Here is a 22,289-nt window from a genome sequence, read left to right on the forward strand (position 1 = left end):
TCATTCGTTCAGTGCAACCCGTCTTTGATAAGTTGTAGGCGTTATTGTCGCAGTCGTAGTCGTAGCTATCTTATCTTGGTTTAGTTAACCCGTGTTGGCTAAGGTTTGTTCCCACTGGTCTCTGATTTTCTTCTGTCCTCTAAAAGCTCTGTATGCACAGCATTGAAACTTCTTAAAATGATTGAGGGGGTGTTTTCGAGCTGATTTGAAATTCCGTAGGCGCGCGAATTATTATTTTTGGCCAGGATGCATAAACAAGTCGCGAAAATCACACAAATCACACTGGACAGCTCAGTGCTCAGGAGCACACACTGCATTTTGTTAAAAATTATAAACAATATAGAGCTGCTTGTACATTTCTCTCAAAAAACACTTGGTGGCGGTTGCACGGCGGCGACGGCGACGAGCGAAGAAGCCAGCACCTCCATTCGCTTTCGAGTTGTCGTTGCGACTGAGCAACCGAGCGACAAGTTGGTAGCGAACAAGTGTCGGTTGTACCGCCGCTGCCTCCGGCGCTGCCGCCTCTGCTACCTCTACCGCTCGACTTCGCTGCTCGCATTTCCAGTTTACCAGCTTACAGACGACGACAAACGATCGAGACGCAGTCGAGGCAGCGGCGAATTCGCCGCACGATGCGTGCACCCAATTGATGGCTTGTAATTTAAATAAAAAATGATTGAAATTGAAATCGAAAATGAACGACAATAAAACAAGAGCATGGCGGAAATGCGGGCAATACACATTTGAGAATACTATTCCTTATCGTTGCGTTTGATTTTCATATTTGGGCTGCGCTTTTTTTTCGGCCACTTCCGCGTTGCAAGATGTCACCAACTTTTGAGTAATGAGCCGGGACAGGTCGATTAATCTACCGCTGCTGTGGTTCATGAACACTTAGCCAGCGTGTTTTATGGCAAATGCATAAGGTTAATAAACAATGACAGCAACAGCAGCACCCTGGCGGGCATGAAAACGTCACTTTATCGACAAAGAAAGCGGTCGCTGCTAGTGGCGTATAAATTACGAAACGCGACTCTGATTAAGCCAACTCCCCAAGATGCTCTTGCTGCAACTACCTAAAAAGGCCACGCCAAGTGTATTAAACAATAATAAATGCGACAACGTCGCGCCTCAAGTTATCCGTTGTTTTGAGTAATATGCAAATACGCTTTAAATACGCAGGCGCATAAATTAAGGCGAGGAAATGCAGCGGACAACGCGCCAGGATTCACCAGATCTGGTGGAGACCCGAACGCCCACGTCCACCGGCCTCCCAAAGGGGGTCAGCACAAAGAAATCGCTGAGTCCGCATTAATTTACAGTAAGCCGACTGAAGAGGATGACTCTTAGCTGGCAGGAACCAGCGCAGATTTCACTTGCCATATATGGCCGAATGTTAATTTGTTTCTCTGGCTGCTCCTGCTGCTCGGGCGGCACTTCTTTATGGAGCCATGCACCATTAAAGACACGACCGTTTACAAGCCATTCAAAGAAAGCGAGTCCCAAGGAGCGCAGTGCGCAGAGCACTGCGTGGGCAGGACACTCTGGTTGCCACATCTCCGACAGCTGGGGGAAATACCCGTGGTGCAGTAGGCAGAGCCAGTTTATGTGGACAAGACCCGAGTCTTTTCGAAAGGTTTCACACCGGGGAAGTTTGTTCATTCACTCGAGGTTGTGGAGGCAGATGTGAAGTCATGCTCCTTCGTCTCTTTAACACTCAGGCAAGTCACAATTCCTAAATGCAAGAGAAGTGCGAAATAGATAAGTAGATTCAGACTTTCTCCGTTTCCAAGGCCGTTTTAAAGTTTCTCAGTTCCATGAAATTTAAAATTAGTATTGGTATTGAAGCAGCCAAATCTGAGGTATCTGGAATATTCCCAATGCACGAGTATAGTAAGTAATATTGGTAGCAAGAGGCATTTCTATTCTCCGGGTGGAATTGATTGCACATCCAAATTTCGATCTTATGAAATTTTTGCGCAATAAAAAAAACCTTCACAAGGTAGAATAAATCTCCTTACAACTTAATGCGATGGGAATATCGAAATCGATTTTTGTAAATGGACACATGGTCTCGTGTCTAATGAATTTTTGAGGACATTACCGCTTTGGCATTCAAAGAAACTATTTTTATAGGCATCTATGGATTGCACAAGAAATCAGTAATACTCTCTTTAGAAGATTCGACCGAGAAGGGTATGTGTTTCCTCTGCGAAGTGCGCTTCGCTTGGAATCTATTTTAAACCCTCCGATCGGATAGGGTCTGCCAAATGACAAATCATGCGAGTTACTTACGTGGGCTCCTTGGATATCTGGGCCTTCTTGGCATCGAGCTCGTGTCGCCTTCGCTTAGCCGCCGATCTGGTGTGATGTGTGTTGGTGATGCGCGGCCTGCAGTGAAATAATGGAGATCATGAGTACAATGGGTAGATGAGTAGTTCCTCACATAGCTCGCAGAGAATCTCGAGAATATGGGTATATCGGAGAAAGCACACATGGTGGCGAACTTACGGCGATGGGGCCTCAGCTAGGGGTGGCGAATGATCGGCAGTATCGTGCCGTCGGCGCTTGTCTCGTGTGCCCGCCGAGGAGCGATCCCTTGAGTGGTGGAGTCTCCGTGTTCTGGGCATCTGCAAAAAGTAGTATACACACACTGTCAGTGGGTCTGTGTTACCTATTAAACACCTATCAGATTTAACCATAGACTGCTATACACAGCTACTTATATACGCATATATGTACTTATGAACTCTGTAAGCCAACGGGTGGTGTGAGTACTGGGAACAGCCCCGAATCGCCCACCACCCCCTTTCAGCTGTTCCCACCAAAGAGGTGAGTACAGTACGGAATACAGCTGGCACGCACACGCATACACGTAAAAACAGACAAACACACACATACACACACTCGTACACGAGGGCGCTCAACGAAATTGCAATATTGTGCCTCTGTATGGGTGCATTGGAAAAACGGACCACAAATAAAACCAACGGAAAAGCCCACAAACTTTCGCATTTTAATTAGCTAACCATTAGCGCATCTACCTTGCAATTTGCTGCCGATTTTTTTCACGAGCGCGAAAATTGATTTTTGTTGTATGCGCTCCGCTGGCTTTGCTTTGCTACTGTTGTTGTTGCCTGGCCAAAGCGTCGCTGTCGCTGCCGTTGTTGATTGCCTATTGTGCAGCTGCTGCTGCCGCTCTATCCACAATTGTTGTCCTAAAAACCCTGGCTTCTGCTTGTAGCTGTTAACGCTTTTAGGGCTTTTGCCACACACCGAATAATAATGTGCGTTTGCGTTGAAAATCGTGTTTTTTTCCCTACAATTCACGTCACTTGGTATTTTATTCACCACGTCTGGGAGACAGTGTTGTACACTAATAATGCTTAGTGTTGCAAAGCGCTGGGGGAAAAGGGTTGCCGAGTGCGCAACAATGGTAGCGAATAAAACGCATACAAAAAAAATAAAATAGTGTCATAATAATAGCCTTCAGCAAATAAAAAAAAATATAATGCTACAAAACTTTGCTTTTGGGAGTGAGAATTTGAGTTTAATGGTGTAAAAACCAAGAAATGCTCTGTACTTTTTCGTCCGTTTGCGAGTCGACAGCCCTGGCGACGCGGCGTGCTGCGTAATCAGCTGTGCACACGCACACTCGCTTCTGCATCAGTATGAGTGCCTCAAATCCCATGGACAGGTAGCAGTTTTGTTGGATATCTTGTTTTTTGTATTTTCCAGCTATCTGTTTTGTCGAGCGTTTTCATATCTTGTTTGGGGCTTTTCAGCTGTCTTACCTCTTCGTTCGCTTTGCGCTGCGTAGTATTAGCTGGGGGCGTGGCCAGGGGCGGCGCTGGCAAAGCCAAAAACGGCGAACGCGGCAAATAGAGGCGCTGCCACAGGCCGCTCAAGAGTTGCGTTAGCGATTGCCAGGAGAAATTCGCTTTCGCTTGCTGCACGCTGCCGTTGCGCATGAGTTTGTCCTTCGGCGAGGGTAGTTGCATGGGTTTTGTCCTGTTGTTTTGTCTTAAATGCGAGTGGTTGCATGGGAATGTTCACCTTTTGGCGCCCTTTTTTCGCTTACTGCGCGCAGTCCCCCTCTAGCAGCTCGTCTGCGATGTAATCACCGCATCGCGTTGCCCGTTTGGCTGGGCGGCGTTTTCGAGCAGCTTGCTGTGCAACAAATATAATTAATACGCGGGAATTTGCAACGGATTAAATTGAATTGCACTTCGTTAGTGATGTCAAAAACATGTGTTTGGGCGATTCTTATCGATGTTTGTAAATATCGATGTTGAGCGATGCAGCCGATAAGTGTCGTGATAGAACAGGGCTGGCATAAGCATGAAGCAGTAAAGTTGCCACCCAGTTGAAATTTAGGCGGGATGTATTCAAATTTCAATTTAAGCTACGGAATGCTAAAACAAAAACGTTAAGAAACAAAGAAGTCAACATTTTAATTGTTGTATATTTTTCCTTTTAAAACAAAGATTAATTGCGCGAGTAACAGCTGTCTGCCTCGTGTTTGGGATTGCGCCTGCGCTGCTTTGGCGCCCAATAAAAATACGGGTTCCAATTCATTCAATTGCATAACAATACGCAAGGAAAAATAACGGTATCGTTATCGTGTGCCCACGCTCAGTCAAATACTGACGTGCCTGTCCCAACGGTCGTGTGCGCGGATTTACTTCCCCAAACACAGCTTCCCGCGTTTTGTCGCTCTGGGAAAGAGTCCATCTAGCTGGAATATACTTCATTTTGTCCGCCAATCGCCCACGAAAGCCGATCGAATGGCTTGAATACACTGATTGACGATATAGTATGCCCCGCCCACGTAACATCTGCAAGCTGAGTGGAGAAACCTGCTCATCGTAGCATCGGTTCAGGATTGTAGCCCCTGAAAAAAAAACGCAATCCTTCTACATTTGCGAGAAGGATTCGGTACCGAAAAACGTGTGCGCGTCCCATGGCAGAAGTGAGTATTTTTATTGATTTTTTCCCGGGCCCGGGAGCTGGTATTTGTGGCCTAATCCGAAACTCGCGTGATTCGCATGGAATATTCAATTACACACACACACACTGAGGAGTACAAATGGCGCAGGCCTTTTTGGGTCACGAGGCTGCTGTGCGAGTGTGTGTGTGTGTTGACATTGTCCTGGTCTCGTTTTCATTTTCCTTTTCGCTTTCGCACGTGCTTTTTTTTGGCCAACACATACGTAACACATCGCATCTTGGCCCGCCGCATATAGACGATCCATAATTAATGACGTTGGCTTTCGCTTTCAGCTGGCCAGCTAGGGAACCGGAAACGGAAACGGCCACGCAACCGGAACCGGAACTGGAACCGTAACTAGAACTGGAAGTGTACCCGAAACCGTTACCGTTACCGATACCGATTTCGTAAACGATCGAAGGGATTAGCACGGCATGGACACCGCTGCCGCCGCCGCCGCTGCAGTCGTAGTTGACCTGAAACCCGATCAGCAGCTTCTGGGCAGCTCCACAAAGCCCAGGATTGGAGGAGGAACCACTGGATGCGACTGTCTCGGCAGCACCGTGGAGACCATGTCGCTGACTCCGCCACCCACGCCGCCTACACGCGCCACTGATGGCCATCTGGAAGCGTGTGGAGCTCCAGGCATCCCAAGCGCTCCCGTAGAGAGTCACTCCCTGAACGGAGTTAAAAGCAAGGAGGCGCCCGAAACAGCAACAGCATCGACTGAACCCACTCAGCCGGATATGCCCGCCACATCATCAACGTCTTCCCCCAAAGCTTCCACCACGCCAACGTCTGCCTTGCTGGGATCGGGAACTGCCACGGGCTCGGTAGTCCCCGCAGCGGAGCATCCACCCGCTGCAGCCTCAACTGTGCCCAGTAGCAGCAGTAGCGGCAGTGGCAGCAGCTCCAGCAGCACCAGCAGTTCCGGATCCGACGAGAATGTGGTCCAGCTGCTGCCCTGGCAGGACATGCCCACGTATCTGCAGTTCAATCCCTACGTGCTTCGGGGTTACAGACCACTGCAGACCTTCAAGGGATGCCTTCTCAGCCTGTTCTACTGGCACAACGAGACCATCAACATACTGACACACGGTGAGTTTCGTTTGCCCTCCACCTTCCTCCTCCACTTCCGCCTTCTTTCCCGCCCACCTGTCACCACTGGCCAAATTATCGATCCGCCGCGTCTAACTGCTCGTAACAATCACGGTCAAAGCCAAGTGGAGGCACGTAAATAGATTAGGTCGGAATTTGTAATGAACCTTGACTGAGGTTTGGTTGGCCTGGGCATGCACAAGAAAGTGGCCAAGTAAAGACAGCGGGGTAGTTTTGATCGCTTTTATAAGTTATAAGTAAAATTAGATTTTATACTTTAAATTATTTATGGGTTGACCAAGTCAACAAAATTTCTTTGCGTTATTCTAAGCTATTATATAAAATGAAGTTATTTTTACTGTTGAAAGCATAGCAAATCTAAATGGGATCCAAAATCAGTGGCACTATATATTTAATTTGTTTTATTCCTTACGAAAATATTGATCAAGTTGAAGAATGTCGTTTCGTAACCATCTAACTAGTACAGTATGCATTTCTCCTTAGGATTCATTGCGGACCCGGCTGGGCAGTTGAACTCTTTGGAGAACTCCTCGAAGTTCGATAAGGATCCAATAACGCGGAACTTTCCTGGCATGTGCTGGTCGGTTGATACTTGCAGGGTCTTCACATTGGGATGTGCATCGTTGCACCAGACCTGCGCAAAGCTGATGAAGAACAGCTGGTTGGCGGAGTATCGCAGGTTGGGCAGGGTCTCCTTGGCCAGGACCTGATTGACACTCGAGCTATTTGTCATTTGGGACTCGAACCATTTCCGGTACGCTGCGTAGGCCAGCCTTGTTCCCCCATTGTCCGCAATGTTCTCCGCCTGCGCGGTTGACTCCTTCAGCTGGATGCCATCGTACACATACCGGCCGTACTGCTTCGTGAAGCATTCCCTTCGTTTCAGGAAGTTGCTGCTGGACTTCTCATCCCACCAATCCGTCGAGTTTCCCTTATCATCAAACCTCCGTCCGCTGTCGTCGAATCCGTGGATTAACTCGTGTCCAATTAGGGAGGCCAGGGTTCCAAAAATAACTGCATTCGGATAGACTTCGGACCAAATGTAGAAGGGCTGCAGCAGGGCAACCGGAATCTTGATGGTGTTCTCTATCAGGATGTTGGCCGGGGTGTAACTGAGTTGGGGGCCCGCCTCAAACGGCTGGCCTGGCTTGTGGAGCAACTCCCGGTTCTGTTTGGCATAGAGTATGCTTGTATATCGCACATTCTCCACGAAATCGTCACTTTGCAGATTGAGGTCCTCAAACTCCTCGGTGAAGTTAACGTCGGAGTAGCTGTTGACCTCCAGTGTCATTGCCTGTAGCTTCGCAATAGCAAGATTTCGGGTGGATGGCTCAATCCAATCCAAAGCGGGACTGAAACGGAGGGTCTCGTCGAAGGTAGACTTTAGCTGACGCCAAATGCTTTCGATTTCTCTTGTGGATTTCTCGTTGTTGTAGCGACGGTAGAACATGTTGTCCATACTCTTGGCGAAGTACTTCTTGGTAAGTTCCACACAGGCTTTCTTCTGCTTCTCCGGCTTCTCGGGGAATGACTCCACAAATTCCATGACAAGGCGAAAGAATATATAGTTGGCTACAGTGCGCTTGGGCGTACGCTTGATAACTTCGACCAAATTTTGCTGATAACGCGAGTTGAATTCGTAAATCTGGTCGGAAATGCGCTCTCCCATGGCCACAAACAGAAATCGCTCGATGTCCAAGGTGGGAGAGTACCTCTTTTGCATGTCCTCCACTGTGACTAACTGAGCCAATTCAGTCAGTTCTATTCCTTCGCTTTCGTCCACAATTCCATGGGCCAAGTCCACCTCAAAGTCAAGCAGTTCCTTTGCCGTTTTTTTGGCCAATTCCATCTTCACACCCAGAAAACGCTGCAAGGTGCGCTGGATATTAACACGATATTTCTGACGATACACTGCCGTTGCTTCATCGACGTACATGGACCGTGACTCCAGCGGGAAATCTTGCTGACTCAAGTATATTCGGTTTCGGGTGTTGCTGCCGTAGTCCTTACTTACTTCACTGGCTAAAATGGGAGTAACGCCGTATCGGTAGGACATGCGAGCACTAGTCCCCAGCCAGTCGAAGTCGTCCTCCTGCCAGGAGGATCCCTCGAGCATCGGCATCGTACCGAATTCGGCAATGAGCCGCTTTAGCTTTTCGCTGTAGGTCGAGTTAAGCTCATTAATCCGGAGGCAGGACTCGTAGAAGTGCTTCACCTGAATGTCCTCCGGAGTGTCGTGTGCATCGTGGGGTGTGCTGAGCATCTTCAGTATCTTTCGGTTGAGACCTTTGGTCAAAGTCTCGAATGTTCCGGTAGTGACCACCTGCATGCTCGAAGCCGAGTTGATGCGATTGTAGTTGCCACAGGAGAAATCGTAGAAATCGTTGCACGGATCTGCCTTCTGGTCCATAAAGCTCTCGATCTCAGCAGTCTTCGCCTGACGCAGTAATTCCGTAATGTAGGGTCCGTCCTGTTTGAGATCCTCATCGCTGGTGGGGGCAGCTATGACCTGCGCACTTAGAAAGTGGCCAGCTATGCAAATACAGAGCAACAGCATCGCGTTGTATTTCGCCTTAATTTCCATGATCGACTGGCGTGCCTCAGTTGATCTGATAAGTTAATCGCCATCCCCATTAAAGCCAAGCCGCTCCTCTGTTCTCTGGAAACAAAAGGCGACCCTGGGGTTATCGGGTGCTCTCTGACACAGTGCTGAGCTCAAACTCTGAGGCTCTATTGCTCACTGCTGATTGCGAGTAGCTTGCCAATTTGTATCAGATAATTGTTTCGCGGAAGCATTATCGTACACCATAGCTGTTATGTTAGAGCTACACTGCCTACAAACTTTTTCTGTAGATAAGGCAAAAATCTTCCATTTTTATATAATCACATTTGGATCTGTGATTCTGTCTCCTATTGACTAACTCATTAGAACGGCGGAAAATAACCTCAGAAATAAGTCAATAATTTTTAAAAATTACGTTCAATTAGGTGTTAACGTATATCTAAGACTTTTGCATATTGTTCTACTCACGTGAATGATTCAATTGATGTCAAGGTACATAGTTGATTACTCTGCCATGACGTCCAGTTGATGTGTACCTATTATAAAACTCAAACAATATAAGCCTCAGCGAGCACGTTTTCGATTTGTGACGAAAGCAGATTCTTCACATTTTGCTTACATGCTAGTTTTGCCATAAATATGACATTTCTGATCAAGTAAAAATGACATTGTATATAGGCGCATTTAAATTTTATTTGTACAACATTAATATATGAATGAAAGTTAAGGTAGGGCATAAGATAACATAACCATTACTCAAGTGCACATCCTTCACAAAGCAAATAGTTAACAACAAAGAAAATTGAAGTGGCGCAATATAGCTTCTACTTTTACATTCCCTAGTAAAGGATGCATTTCTCGCAGGGATTCATGGCAGATTCCGCTGGACAGTTGAACTCTTTCGAGAACTCCTTGAGGTTGGATAATGTTCCAATAACACGGAACTTTCCTGGTGTGTGATTGTCGGTTAATACCTGCATGGTCTTCACTTCGGGATGTACATCGTTGCACCAGAACTGCGCAAAGCTGATGAAGAACAGCTGGTTGGCGGAGTATCGCAGGTTGGGCAGGGTCTCCTTGGCCAGGACCTGATTGACACTCGAGCTATTTGTCATTTGGGACTCGAACCATTTCCGGTAGGCTGCGTAGGCCAGTCGTATTCCACCATTGTCCGCAATGTTCTCCTTCTGGGCGGTTGACTCCTTCAGCTGGATTCCATCGTACACATACCGGCCGTACTGCTTGGTGAAGCATTCCCTTCGTTTCAGGAAGTTGCTGCTGGACTTCTCATCCCACCAATCCGTCTGGATTCCCTTGTCATCAAACTTCCGTCCGCCGTCGTCGAATCCGTGTATTAACTCGTGTCCAATTAGGAAGGCCAGGGTTCCAAAAATAACTGCATTCGGATAGACTTCGGACCAAATGTAGAAGGGCTGTAGCAGGGCAACCGGAATCGTGATGGTGTTCTCTATCGGGTTGTTGACCGGGCTGAAGCTTAATGTGGCATATTCAAATGATTTCGGCGGCTGGTGAAGCAGTTGCCGCATTTGCTTTGCACGCAGCTCCAGAAACTGACGCAGATTCTCCACATTGTCTGCGGTTTGAAAATTGAGGCCCGCAAAGTCCTCGGTAAAATTTTCCTTAGAGTAGTTGTTGAGCTTCAGTCTCATAGCCTCCAACTTAGCGATGGCAAGATTTCGAGTGGATGGCTCGATCCAGTTTAGCTCCGGACTGGATAGCAAGGCCTCCCTAAAGGTGGACTTCAATTTATGCCACATGTTGTCAATTTCTCTAAAGGATTTGTCGTTTTTGTATCGTCGGTATATCATATTGTCCAGGTTCTTGGCGAAGAACTTCTTGGTGTAGGGCAAACAGAGCTCTGACAGCATTTTCGGAGACTTCTCTACATGCAGCAGAAACTTCCATATCAAACGGAAGAATATATAGTTGGCAACAGTGCGCTTTGGCGTACGCTTAATCACTTCGACCACATTTTGCTGATAAGGCCTATACATTTCGTAGATCTGCTCGGAAATCTCCTCTCCCATGCTCACGAATATCAATTGCTCTGTGTCAAAGGTGGGGGCATATCTCTCGCGCAATTCAGCGACAGTCAGAAGTTCGAGCTGGTCTTTTATGTCGTGGTGTTCTTTATTGTCCTCAAGTCCATTGGCCAAGTCCACCTCAAAGTCGAGCATTTCCTTAGCCGTTTTCATTGCCAATTCCATCTCAACACCTAAGTATTGCTCCAAAATTTGCTGGATTGTAGCCTGATATTTTTGGCGGTAGAAGGCCGTTTCGTTGTTCACATACATGGAACGTGTTTTTAGTTGAAAGCTCTGCGCACTTACGTAGATAATGTTTCTTTGGTTATTGAGAAAGTCCGTGGACACTTCTACTGCAATAATGGGTCTAATTCCGTATCGGTGGCCCATACGAGCAGAAGTATTCACCCAGTTGAAGTCGTCCTCCTGCCAGGAGGATCCCTCGAGCACCGGCATCGTTCCAAATTCAGCAATGAGCCGCCTTAGCTTTTGGTTGTAGTTGAGCTCATTAATCCGGAGGCAGGACTCGTAGAAGTGCTTCACCTGAATGTCCTCCGGAGTGTCGTGTGCATCGTGGGGTGTGCTGAGCATCTTCAGTATCTTTCGGTTGAAACCTTTGGTCAAATTCTCGAATAATCCGGTGCTGGCCACGTGCATGCGCAAAGCCGAGTTGATGCGTTTGTAGTTGCCACAGGAGAATGTGTAGAAATCCTTGCACGGATCCGTCTTCTGGTCCAAAAAGCTCTCGATCTCAGCAGCTTTGGCTTGACGCAGTAGCTCCTTGGTGTAGGGCGTGTCCTGGTAGAGAGCATCCTCGTCTGTGGGCGCCGCTAGGACCAACGCACTTAAAACGTGGCCAGCAATCAAAATGTAGAGCAATTTCATCGTCTTGTGCTTCTTTTGAAATGAACTATTTGAATAAACTATGTGGTTAATCGTTTGCCGAAAAAAGAAATGGCGATTCTAAGCTTATCGCTTTCTTTCTTTTTTCAGCTTAGTGGTGGTAACTAAATATTTGAAGCTTAGCATAGATCTTTAAGCATGGAAAGACCTTTTAGAAGTTAATAATAAATGTTTACTTAGCTTTTTAATGCAATGCACTGCATTCTATAGTATATAATGGTAACGTAATCAAATGCAAAGCAAAGCAATTAACCGCCAATACTAGTTTCTGACGGTATTAAGTGCCCTTAGCATTCCACCCAGTTATAACACTATGACGTGAACTGTATTCTAATCACGCACTCGCCTCAAACTTGGGATAGGAGCAAGGGAGCCACGACCGAGCGGGTGATAAGGTAGAGCTGGAACCGCGCTTCCAACCCGTGCAGCACTGAAAATAATTTCAAACATATATAATTATATGGCAAATTAACCTAATGGCAAGGCAGCTTAACCCTAAAAATATACAGCATATCATATAAACATATTGGAATGGTTATCAAAAGATACATGATCACAATTACAAATCGGGCTAGTGAGTGAGTGCAGATTTCTCTCAGTGCAGCTTAATCTCAGTCGCAGTCGCTGAGAGTGGGTGCGGAAGTGCGTCTCATCGAGCTGCCCGTTCAGTCGCTCTCGGAGTGTTCGCGATGGAGAACTTTGGTATCGCAAGTGCCCTGCTGCGGCTATTGTTGCTCCAGCTGGTGGGAAGTGGTCGAGGTCACCTGCTAACTGGTCAGCCGGCCATTGATCTGCGCATCCAGGCGCGGGAGCAGCTGATCTCGCAGAGCAACGACAGCGTCTACGTCCAGCGACTGATGCGTCTGTCCAAGTCCGCCGAGATGCGCAGCTATATGCAGCAGGACGCGGATGCCTGCGACAACTTCTACGACTACAGCTGCGGAAATTGGCCCCAGATCAATCCGGCCAACGATGCCTATCCCCGGGAGACGAACTTCGAGCAGCTGCTGGTCAAGGCCTATCGCCACAAGCAGCAGCGGCTGATGGAGCAGCCGGCGAACGAGGAAGTGGATGAGGTTGCCGTGCTCCGACTGAAGGAGTTCTATGCCAGTTGCCTGCTTTATCGGCAGGCGTCGGAGGATCTCTACCGAGTTCAGCTACAGGAAATTGTGGCGGAATTCGGACGCATGCCCGTCCTGAGTCTGCCGGGTCAGGAGTGGCCAGCCGAAGAGTTCGATTGGCAGGACACGGTGGCGCGAATAAAGCGGCAGTACGGCTTTAATATCCTTTTGCTCTTCCAGCAGTCGGCGGATCGCATATACGTGGGACAGCCCAAGCAGATTCTTCCGGAGGGCAACAGGAAGGCCGTGGCTGATGACATAGCCAGGCACCTGGAACGTCACTTGGGTGTGGATCCCAATTTGGCCGTAACAACGGCAAGGGAAATCACACAGTTCGAGCATCAGCTTGCCGCCGTTATGGTGGATCGTCGAGTTGGAGTGATGTCCAAATTGCACATTACAAATGACATGGACTACGTTGATGGCGCTAATCTCACCCAGTATGTGGAAACTGTCCTTGGCCGGGAGTTGGAAGCCAATGAGTTGCTCTACGAGCATGTGCCTGGATATCTAAATAAATTAGATGATCTGGTGGCGGTGACACCACCTCATGTACTGGCCAACTACGTCTTCAATGAGCTTCTGAAGCACTTCTACTACGAGCGAACAGAATCCGTTCTGGAGCAGTGTGTCAGCCGGGTCAGGGATCTCTTCGCCGAGCTCCTCGACAACATGGTATTCAAGCAGTATGGAGATGAAGGCACCCTGAAGGATATAGATGCAGTCTGGCAGCAGGTACAGCGCAGCTTTAGAGGTGCGTTGCAAAACTCTTCTGCGGATTGGTTGGTTCCAGAGACCAGAGAAAAACTGCTGGAGCAGTTGTATACCACCAGTCTGGTGATCAATGGATATGCCGATGTGAACTTTACCCAGCGATATGAGGAACTGCAGCTGAAACCCAGGGATTATCTTCACAATCTGAGGACCATACTTCACCATCAGAGTTTGATGGTCAAGGTAAAGGCTCAGACATCGGTCACCTATGATCCTGTGGGGAAAAGAGTCCTGCTACCAGTGACACTGCTCCAACCGAACTTCCTGTGGTCCCGCTACTATCCAAAAGCAGTGCGGTATGGCAGTCTGGGCACCTTGCTGGCCCAGCAATTGGCACACAGCCTGGAAGACGCATCCAAGTGGGATGCCAAATCGTTTGCTGAGTACTCCAAAAGGAAGTCCTGCTTCAAGGAGCAGTACGGTAGACTGCGGCTCAATGGACACTACTTGCCGGAGAGCGATCTGCAGGCGGAGAACATAGCCGACAATCTGGCCATACAGGTGGCCTACCACGCCTACCGAAGGCTTCTGGCAGAGCTGGACCCATCTTTCTTGGGCTCGGAATCGCTGCCACAACTTAACCTTGGCTCCCGGCGGCTGTTCTTTCTTAGCTTCGCCCAGTTGTGGTGCAATGATGCCAATGAGCAGTTCCGGGACAAGCAATCCCTGTTTCTGGGCACTCCCAATGCCCTCCGCGTCCTGGGAGCTCTATCGAACTTTAAAGCCTTTGGACGGGACTTTAACTGCGGCAGTGCAAGCAGGATGACCTCTTCCCAGAAGTGTCAGCTCTTCACCGTAAACCTGGACTAGTTAGCAGATCAACCAAAGTACTTTCAACTTAACTCTACCCATAATAAATACTTACATTTAACTATTGGGACATTGGCTTTAATGATGGGTCTAACTAACAGTGAAGGGTATTTCTTAATAAGATTTTACTTCTCGAGGGTCTAAAATTCACATATATTGTAAACAGCGATTATCAGAGCGTCTATATATTTATACGCACTCTCATTGATAAAGCTACTTTGTTTACATTTTTCTACACATTTAGCATTTGCGTTATATATGTCAGAATTGTATTTTTGCAAACTGAAAAATGCTCTTATATTTGTTTGTTTATTTTTTATTCCGCAAGTAATAGGAATTTGAGCTCAGTTAAATAAAAAATGAATGAATTATAGAGGGCTTTATCAGTAGATGGCGCACTTGTACTCTGGATCCATGGGCGCCGATTGAGAACAGTTGAAGACCCAGGGGAACTCCTGGAAATTGGACAGCGGTCCGATCACGCGGTATTTACTGGGTGCATGATTATCCGAACGAGTCACCCAGGGCTGGAAGAGGAACTGGACGTCGTCGCACATCAATTGGGCATATCCCAGGAAGAAAAGCTGGCGACTGTTGAAGGGCAGACCGTCCATGGTTTCCCGCTGAAGCACCTCCTCGGATTGCTGACCCAGCCACTGCTCGTAGGCGGCGTAGGCCAACTTAAGGCCACCACTGTCCGCTATGTTCTCCGACTGATCCTTCCTCTCCGGCAGCTTCGATCCGCCGTACTTGTACTGGTGATACTGAGCCTGAAAGCACTTGCGGCGTTCCTCGAACTCGTAACGCGATTTCGAGTCCCACCAAGGTGCCAGGTTGCCAGAAGCATCGTACTGCCGTCCGTCATCGTCGAAGCCATGTAGCATCTCGTGGGCGAGAAGGTAGCCCAGAGTGGAGTACTTCAACGCCTCCGGATACTGGTCACCCCAGAAATATCGTGGCTGCAGCAGGGCCACCGGGATCGAGATGTTGTTCTCCTGAATGTTGTAGGCGGGAGTAAATCCTAGCAGATCTGTGGCATCTACGGAGTTTGCCGGCTGATTAATTCTCGCCACAGTATTTTTGCCCTTGGCAATGAGCAGCTGCTGGACATTCGGAACGTAATTGAGGCGATCGATGGACACCTCTCCATACAGATTCTCGAAGTCCTCATCGTCTTGAGAGTTGATGTTCATCTGCATACGTTCCAGCTTACCAATGGCCAGTGTCCTGGTGGCATTGGATATCCAGTCAAGCTTGTCGCCCAACAGCCGCTGCCTGAAGATGCCTTTGATCTGATTCCAAATCTTGTGAACTTCCGATTCCACATCCTGGCTGCGGTAACGCTTGTACACTGCGTGCTCGGCGAGCTTTCCGAAGTACTTCTTGGTCGATTCAGTGCACCACTTAACCATGTCGTTGGGTTTGGCGTCCACCAGAAAGTCCTCGAGCAGCTTCCACATAACATAGTTAGCCTGTGTGGCCAGCGGTGTGCTTCGCATGACCAGAAGTGCATTATCGAGATACTCCTCGTCATAGATGTACAACGACTCGGGAATGTTTTCCTCACCAAGGATCAGAGCCAGGAATTCGGTGAAGTTCAGATGGTCGCTGTACTTCTCTTGAAGATCGGCCACTGTATAGAGAGAGAGTGACTCCTGCAGAGTCGCTGCACCCGAGCCGCCGGTCGAGAAAGTTGTCTCCAACTCATGGATCTGCTCAGCTGTGTGTTTTGCAACGCTGGGACTCAGCCCGAAGTATTGCTGCAGATCCATGGATATGCGCACTTCCTCCAAAAGATTTGTAAGGTGTGTGTTAGGCGTTTTAAAATCTGGCTGACTTATGTAGACGCGGTTCACCGATGTGTTCCGGATATCGTGCATGATCTCCAGGCCTAGGATGATCTGTTTTCCGTACTTCTGCTGTATCTGGGCCACCAATCGCCACCAACTGAAGTCGGAGGAGTTCCACTGGGGCCCAACCAAGGCCGGGAGTACTCCGTACTCCCCGATGACGTTCTCCAGGGCCAGCTTGTAGTGGACATCATCGCGGTGAACCAGGTTGCAGGACATGTAGAAACGCTGCATCTTCTTTTCCAGCTCGGCTTGCAGATCATCGGAACGCAGCAGCCGCTGGAGACGTCGATCGAATCCCTTGGATAATAACTGCAAGTTGTCGGTCATGAGGTTGCCGAAAAGCTGGGCGGGATTGTGGCGATGCCAGTTTCCACAGGCATGGGTGTAGAAGTCGTCGCACGGCGATACCTCCGGTTTCATCATGGTCTTAATTTCGGCCACTTTCGCTTGCACGATGATTTTCTTCGCGTAATCCGATGTCAAGTCGTCGGCAAAGGGATCATCCCCATCCGATGGCTTGGCCATAGCTGAAACTATTGCCACCACAAGGCACAGCCACAACAACCGACATGTCATCATCACGCGCCTAATAAAACTCAACTAATTTTCAATTGCTCCCGATCGTTGGCGGCCACCTTATCAGCGGTTTTTTTTTATACAATGTCCAGGGTGCTGGGGTAGGTCAACATGTTATCTCCCGGCTCTTATAAAATCTCTACTGCACTCTTATATATTTTCGTGCTCCAGACTGATTCGCTTCAATCCAGTCAGGCTTATGTTGGAGGTTTAACGCAGAGAGCTGAATCCACAGACCAATTTAAAATATTACGCTCTACTACCTCCGAACATACCTGTTGTGTGTAACTAGAAAAAGGTGACCTCATATCTATCTTTCAGTTGGTTAGGTACTAGGTACCATGTATTGAATGGTTCTTGAAGTTTTACCCTCGCTCATCTCACCATCTTACCATTTCAGCCATACCCATCTTCTACATCCTGGCCATCGTGCCCGGACTGATGCCCTGGGACAGTGGCTACAAGTTCCTGTCCTTCTGCCACGTCTTCGGATCGGTGGCTCCCTGGTGCGGCAGCTTCGTCTACCACCTGTTCATGAACATCGAGAAGGGCGAGAATGTCTACTACACGCTGCTCAAGTTGGACATGGTCGGGATCTGGGTGAGCCAGAGCTTTGGTGAGTACAAGGGCAATGATAATGAGTTAGTGACCCAATGCCTGGGAAGCGGAACTATTTAATTCAGTACATATATACATATACGCGTAATCAGCTAGACGTGGGGAAATCTCAATACATCAGGCACTTGTCTGGGGGATTCATCTTGGTCGAGTTGCTGCACTGGAATGCCTCGGCGAAGGCTGGACTGTTGATCATCATGGCGAATACTCTGGCCTCATATGGCGGATGGAGATTATGTCGGACGAAGTTCGCTCGTCTTTCTGGATAGATATCCGAGCACATGAACTGAGCTGCGCTGAGGAAGAAGAGCTGATCCGGCGACTGCGTCATGTGCGGCAGGCTTTCCGTATCCTCCACCGTTACTTGATCCAACCATTTCCGGTACGCCGATTGCGCAATGCGAATGCCCACATTGTCCGCTATACTCTCAGCTTGTGACTCCAATCTACGCAATCTCAAGTTGCCGTACCGCATACCACTGAACTGGTCCGCCAGGCAATTCTTGATCAGCTCGAAACCCACCTTGGTCAGGGCACTCCAGTTGTCGTTGAGGTTCCCCTTGCTGTCGTAGAGCCGGTTCAGATCATCGAATCCGTGGGCCATCTCGTGAGCCAGCGTGAAACCTAAGGTGCCGTACTTAAGAGCGACCGGATAAATATCGTCCCAGAGATAGCGATGCTGCATATAGCTGACCGGCAGCACCACAAGATTGGTTTCTGTCTCGTAGATTGGAGAGTCGGTTACGCCGTAGTAGTAGTTTACGCTGCTGGACTCCCGCATTAGATCCGCACGGAGATTGCTGGCCTTCACCTCCAGCAGGCGTTGCACATTGCCGTAGTAATCGGCGGAGCTGACCACCAGATCGCCGTACAGCTCCTCAAAGTTGACCGCCTGGCCGCCGGCTACCTCGAAGGACATACCCTTGAGTTTTTCCAGTAATTCCTCACGTGTACGCTCCTCCAGCCATTCAATGTCCGGAGAGCTGAGCATTTCCTGGAAGGAGTTCTTTAGCTCTATCCACAGATTCCTCATCTCGTTGGCTATGTGAGGACTTTGCTGCTCCAGTGAGTGGTACACCATATGGTCCACCACATCGGGAAACAGTTCGGAGATCCGCTCGTGACAGATCACTTTCTGCTGCTCCTCATTCGCCGTGATCTCGAAGTCGGTCAACAGACTGGACAGCATATAGTTGGCCAGCACATGGTTGGGAGTGCTCAGCAGGATCTTCTTCACCTGGAAAAGGTAGCTGGGCACCGACTCGAAAACAGGAAGATTGTATTCGGAACCCAACCAGGAGGTCACAAAACGAGTCACGTTAAGAATCGGTCCGTAAGCATCGCTCATGTCGGACACCGTGGTCAGACGGCGTATCAGTCGCGGATCGCGGTTCATTCTATGGTCGAAAGCACTGCGCGACAGTTCTGACTCCAGTTCGATAATCTCCTCAGCAGTCTTTCCAGCTCGCTCCTCCGACAGACCCAGGAGGTTCCGCAGACGCATCTTAAGCGCCAACTTCTTTGAGAGATTAACCAACTCATCGCTCTCAAAAAGATCGAGCCGTTGGCCCAACTGAAGGCGTTTAATTTGGGAGTTGGAGTGATCCGGAACCACATAGACACCCAGTAGAGTCAACTTTCCGTAGCGGCGGAGCAACTGAGCCATCATCTCGAGGGCGTCAAAACCGACGTAGTCCCAGGACTTGCCCTCCACCGCCGGCATTCCACCAAACTCCCTTAGAACACTGAGTAGATGGGATCGCTGTTTCGTCCTCAAAGCCGCTGTATCCAGGCAGGATTCGTAGAAATACTTGACACGCACCTCCATCGGCCGATCTGTACTTATCCGCGGCTCGTCGAGCACCTGCCTCACCCGACGCAGATAGTTGGCAAACATAAGCTGGCGGATACTGGTGTCTTTCTTCGAGGTTGCCGCATTTATAGCCGCATAATTTCCGCAGGCATAGCCGTAAAAATCTTCGCAAGGACGCACAGAGGTGTCCATAAAGGAGCGCATCTCCGCTGACTTGGCGATCCGCATGATCTGTTGGCCCAGGGGCGTTGTTAGCTCCTTGAAGACACCACCCTGGATGGCCGCTGAACCGATGGCCAAGGTGACAAAGATTAGGCAAGCGGAAGCTGGGAAGCGTTCCATCGCGATCGAGCTTTGTTTTCCGACTGGACCGTCTTATCGGCGGGCAGATTTCGTGTGCTAACAATCTCTTCCGCTCTCCGGTTTCTATTTCCAGGTGCCCTGCCCCTGGTCACAGCCACCACTCTGTGCTTCCCCCCCGTGCTCAAGTGGCTCATCATTATTTCCTACTGTGTGCTCTCGCTGTGGGGCCTCTACAAGGTGAGTGGCACATGCAGTTGATGCGGACGATCCTCTCTGAACGATCCCCAATCCCTGACAGGCTCTAACTGCCAGCTCACCCTGGCAGCGTCGCTTGTGTTTCGCCCTGCCGTTCGGCATGCGCTCCATCCTGACCTTCCTGCGCATCCGTGGAATGGTCGGCGGCAGTCACATGGCCCTTTCCCATGTCTACCTGCAGGTGCGTATGTCCAGGCTTTCCAATTGACTAACTGCTATTTTCTATAACTGTACGTTTTTGGCTGGCCTCTCTCGGTGCGCATAGGTTGAAGTTGTAAGTCACATTTTCATACATATGTACATTCGAGTAAATGGACAGAGCCGCTTTGCACTTTTCCTAGCGGACACAAGACACCAATCCGCTTACGAATCCGGTTCGCTAATTTGCTGATTAATCCTCTGTTCCAGGACGGCGTCTCCATACTGGGCGGTGCCATCGGAGCGATGCGAATCCCCGAGAAGTGGTTCCCCGGAGTGGTGGACTTCTATCTGAACTCCCACAACATAATGCACGTGCTGGTCGTCGTGGCTGTTTACTCCATGCACAAGGTGGGTTGGAAATAGCAGGGATGACGGCTGTGTCCTGGCTGAGGATCGTTGAGCAAGCGTTTATGGTATTCATATTTATTTTTTCTTAGGCCACGATTAAGGACTTTGAGTGGATGTCGACGCAGACCTGCCACACGGCCGCCAATGCCACGGAACAGGCTCTGGGTCACGTGGAGCTATGACCCGCTTATTGGCTGCTGCCGCTGGTGCTGCTGCCCTTGCCCTGGATAATCCTGGCCAGGCGGCGGGCTCGGACGCACTTGATCCGCGCCCTCATCGCGCCCATCGCCTGGCGGAGGCGGCGCGTCCAAGTCCCCGGATGAGACCAGACAGAGATCCATGGATGCAGTGGGGCGGGGACAAACGCTACTTGAATATACCGTGTATAAGAGAGCGAAGATGATGTAGTAACAATATACATATGTATATCTAGGTGTAGGTATAGGCCATACATATATGAACTGTATGTGTGTATTTACATATAGTACTTACTTCGACTGTGGTATTAAGCATTAAGGTTATATTATTATTGGGACGAGACGTGACGAACAGGATGACAGGAAGAAAGGATGGCAGGATGGTTCGGAACCAAGTCTTCGGATTCACGCAAATCTCTTGAATATACAGTTGCAATACGGCTGCGTAATGGATAACGAGTAATTGCTAACGATATTGAGTAATTGAGTAATTGTAATGATGATTTGAATGATGTTGATACACATGTACCTCATTGTGCTTACGACAACACATCTTATTTTCAAATACTCGTACGTACAACTTTGTACCTCGTCGAAAATTCTACAATAAGAACACCTATAAGCTAATCTCTTCCTAGTTGAACTTTTAGATATGCAATTTGTTAATTTTGGCAAGCTAGCGAGCTAGTGGTAGTGTAAGCCTAGTTAAAGCTCCAATCTGTGCATAGTTGTGAACGAAACTCAACCACTCATTTCTTGCTGATGGATGCCAGTAGTTAGAAACCCGATTTCAAGTTGGACAAGTGTGAAAACCAATACAGTCTCCTGGCAAATCGCTGCTGCAACGAATCACGTACATGAAAACGTAGTAAGAATTCGAATTGGATTGGGTTTATATCATTTATGTCAATTGAGTGCGCAATATTAACCTCAAGTATTTATTGAGCTCCCCGAGTATTGAATATTATTAGAAACCGCAATATTTATTATGAGTACGTGTACCCTAGGAGCTAAGCATTAGGGCGGGTATACATACAACCAACTTAACTATACGATAGCAACCTTACGAGCGTCGGTCTATTTTAATCCTAGCAATGCGAACAATTATGAGTAATGCGTTTTAGTAGTGTCAATAATTTACACCACCCACTCGAAGGAAGGCGAAAAAGAGGGCGAATCTAACATGTGAAACGTAAGCTAACAAACGAATTCAAACAAACAAAGCAATAATTATAGGCAGACTCAATGCTTTAAGTTTAAAGTTGCTGCTACACATAAGTGACAATTATACGAATAATGTAAAACGATTTTCTGAGAGGTTAATAAACATTAAAAGTGTATTTAATGAGCAAATGAAAAGCACTCGCAACGTCTTTTAATTGGAATATGTAAGTCCCCGTGTAAATATCACCGCCAGGTGGCGTGCTGGTGCCTTTCCCTCACTTGGCGCAGGTTGGCAGCTCTGGTCAATTGAAATCCCAATATTTAAAATATTAGAAGATGGTAAAAATTTCAATTTACTTGTTATACTTTATTAAATTCTTTAGTAAATTCTTATATTGGCGCCATGCATTTATAGACAATATGTTTATACTTTCCTTTCGTAATAATCAATGTTTATTCGAGTGGTTGACTAGTTGTAGTTTATGATTAGTTGTTTAAATACGAGTTTAACGCTTTTGATTAATGCGCGTTTTATAGTTTATTCAGATACATACATGTATGAAGACTCTATATAAATATGTTTATTTAAAAATTTACAAAAATGGAAAACTTATCTGATTCGTTATGAAGCTAGTA

General features: G+C 48.1%; 6 protein-coding genes across 10 annotated transcripts in view; 2 read left to right on the top strand and 4 right to left on the bottom strand.

Moving 5' to 3' along the window:
- Nucleotides 1-4,212, bottom strand: part of LOC6538122 (serine/threonine-protein kinase Doa) — a 36,098-nt gene extending 31,886 nt beyond the window's left edge. Inside the window, exons 1-3 of one of the 3 annotated variants that reach the window (XM_039376204.2) lie at nucleotides 3,795-4,212; nucleotides 2,512-2,630; nucleotides 2,296-2,391 (exon numbers count right to left, since the gene is read on the bottom strand). In XM_039376204.2, the coding sequence (XP_039232138.1) occupies nucleotides 2,296-2,391; nucleotides 2,512-2,630; nucleotides 3,795-4,001 (422 nt within the window). In that variant the 5' untranslated portion in view covers nucleotides 4,002-4,212. Of the gene's footprint in view, nucleotides 1-355; nucleotides 444-2,295; nucleotides 2,392-2,511; nucleotides 2,631-3,794 lie in introns of those variants that run through there. The other 2 variants (XM_039376202.2, XM_039376203.2) reach the window with 2 other exon arrangements.
- A 401-nt stretch (nucleotides 4,213-4,613) lies between these two features.
- LOC6538127 (progestin and adipoQ receptor family member 4) lies at nucleotides 4,614-21,851 on the top strand. Of its 3 annotated transcripts, XM_002098626.3 has the most exons (8): nucleotides 4,622-4,972; nucleotides 5,284-6,088; nucleotides 17,155-17,370; nucleotides 19,622-19,725; nucleotides 19,787-19,924; nucleotides 20,009-20,017; nucleotides 20,152-20,292; nucleotides 20,382-21,851. In XM_002098626.3, the coding sequence occupies exons 2-8, from the start codon at nucleotides 5,425-5,427 to the stop codon at nucleotides 20,472-20,474; spliced, it is 1,365 nt and encodes a 454-aa protein (XP_002098662.3). In that variant the 5' UTR covers nucleotides 4,622-4,972; nucleotides 5,284-5,424; the 3' UTR covers nucleotides 20,475-21,851. The 3 variants fall into 3 exon arrangements, with proteins under 3 accessions (XP_039232279.1, XP_039232278.1, XP_002098662.3); XM_039376344.1 differs by lacking the exon at nucleotides 20,009-20,017 and having other exon boundaries at nucleotides 4,621-4,972; XM_039376345.2 differs by lacking the exons at nucleotides 17,155-17,370; nucleotides 19,622-19,725; nucleotides 19,787-19,924; ... (1 more) ...; nucleotides 20,152-20,292; nucleotides 20,382-21,851 and adding an exon at nucleotides 6,593-11,672 and having other exon boundaries at nucleotides 4,614-4,972.
- On the bottom strand, nucleotides 9,346-11,602 carry LOC26536253 (neprilysin-1). The gene has a single exon (XM_039376343.2). It carries the CDS (start codon nucleotides 11,600-11,602, stop codon nucleotides 9,512-9,514), a length of 2,091 nt encoding a protein of 696 aa, XP_039232277.1. The 3' UTR covers nucleotides 9,346-9,511.
- Nucleotides 12,297-14,386, top strand: LOC26535506 (neprilysin-4). The gene has a single exon (XM_015193186.3). It carries the CDS (start codon nucleotides 12,310-12,312, stop codon nucleotides 14,323-14,325), a length of 2,016 nt encoding a protein of 671 aa, XP_015048672.1. The 5' UTR covers nucleotides 12,297-12,309; the 3' UTR covers nucleotides 14,326-14,386.
- LOC6538130 (neprilysin-1) lies at nucleotides 14,626-16,795 on the bottom strand. The gene has a single exon (XM_002098629.4). It carries the CDS (start codon nucleotides 16,755-16,757, stop codon nucleotides 14,709-14,711), a length of 2,049 nt encoding a protein of 682 aa, XP_002098665.1. The 5' UTR covers nucleotides 16,758-16,795; the 3' UTR covers nucleotides 14,626-14,708.
- Nucleotides 17,397-19,627, bottom strand: LOC6538131 (neprilysin-1). Its single transcript, XM_002098630.4, has one exon. The coding sequence runs from the start codon at nucleotides 19,525-19,527 to the stop codon at nucleotides 17,482-17,484; it is 2,046 nt and encodes a 681-aa protein (XP_002098666.1). The 5' UTR covers nucleotides 19,528-19,627; the 3' UTR covers nucleotides 17,397-17,481.
- Nucleotides 21,852-22,289: the final 438 nt, after the last annotated feature.

The sequence above is a fragment of the Drosophila yakuba genome, chromosome 3R, assembly GCF_016746365.2.
Source record: "Drosophila yakuba strain Tai18E2 chromosome 3R, Prin_Dyak_Tai18E2_2.1, whole genome shotgun sequence".
NCBI lineage: Eukaryota > Metazoa > Arthropoda > Insecta > Diptera > Drosophilidae > Drosophila > Drosophila yakuba.

Excerpts from the sequence above, each read along its gene's own strand:
- LOC6538130 (XM_002098629.4), bottom strand. The coding sequence starts at position 16,757 with ATGATGACATGTCGGTTGTTGTGGCTGTGCCTTGTGGTGGCAATAGTT.
- LOC6538131 (XM_002098630.4), bottom strand. The coding sequence starts at position 19,527 with ATGGAACGCTTCCCAGCTTCCGCTTGCCTAATCTTTGTCACCTTGGCC.
- LOC6538127 (XM_002098626.3), top strand. The coding sequence starts at position 5,425 with ATGGACACCGCTGCCGCCGCCGCCGCTGCAGTCGTAGTTGACCTGAAA. Across the intron at positions 6,089-17,154 it reads CATCAACATACTGACACACG|CCATACCCATCTTCTACATC; the intron begins GTGAGTTTCGTT and ends TTACCATTTCAG. Across the intron at positions 17,371-19,621 it reads CTGGGTGAGCCAGAGCTTTG|GTGCCCTGCCCCTGGTCACA; the intron begins GTGAGTACAAGG and ends TTCTATTTCCAG.
- LOC26535506 (XM_015193186.3), top strand. The coding sequence starts at position 12,310 with ATGGAGAACTTTGGTATCGCAAGTGCCCTGCTGCGGCTATTGTTGCTC.
- LOC26536253 (XM_039376343.2), bottom strand. The coding sequence starts at position 11,602 with ATGAAATTGCTCTACATTTTGATTGCTGGCCACGTTTTAAGTGCGTTG.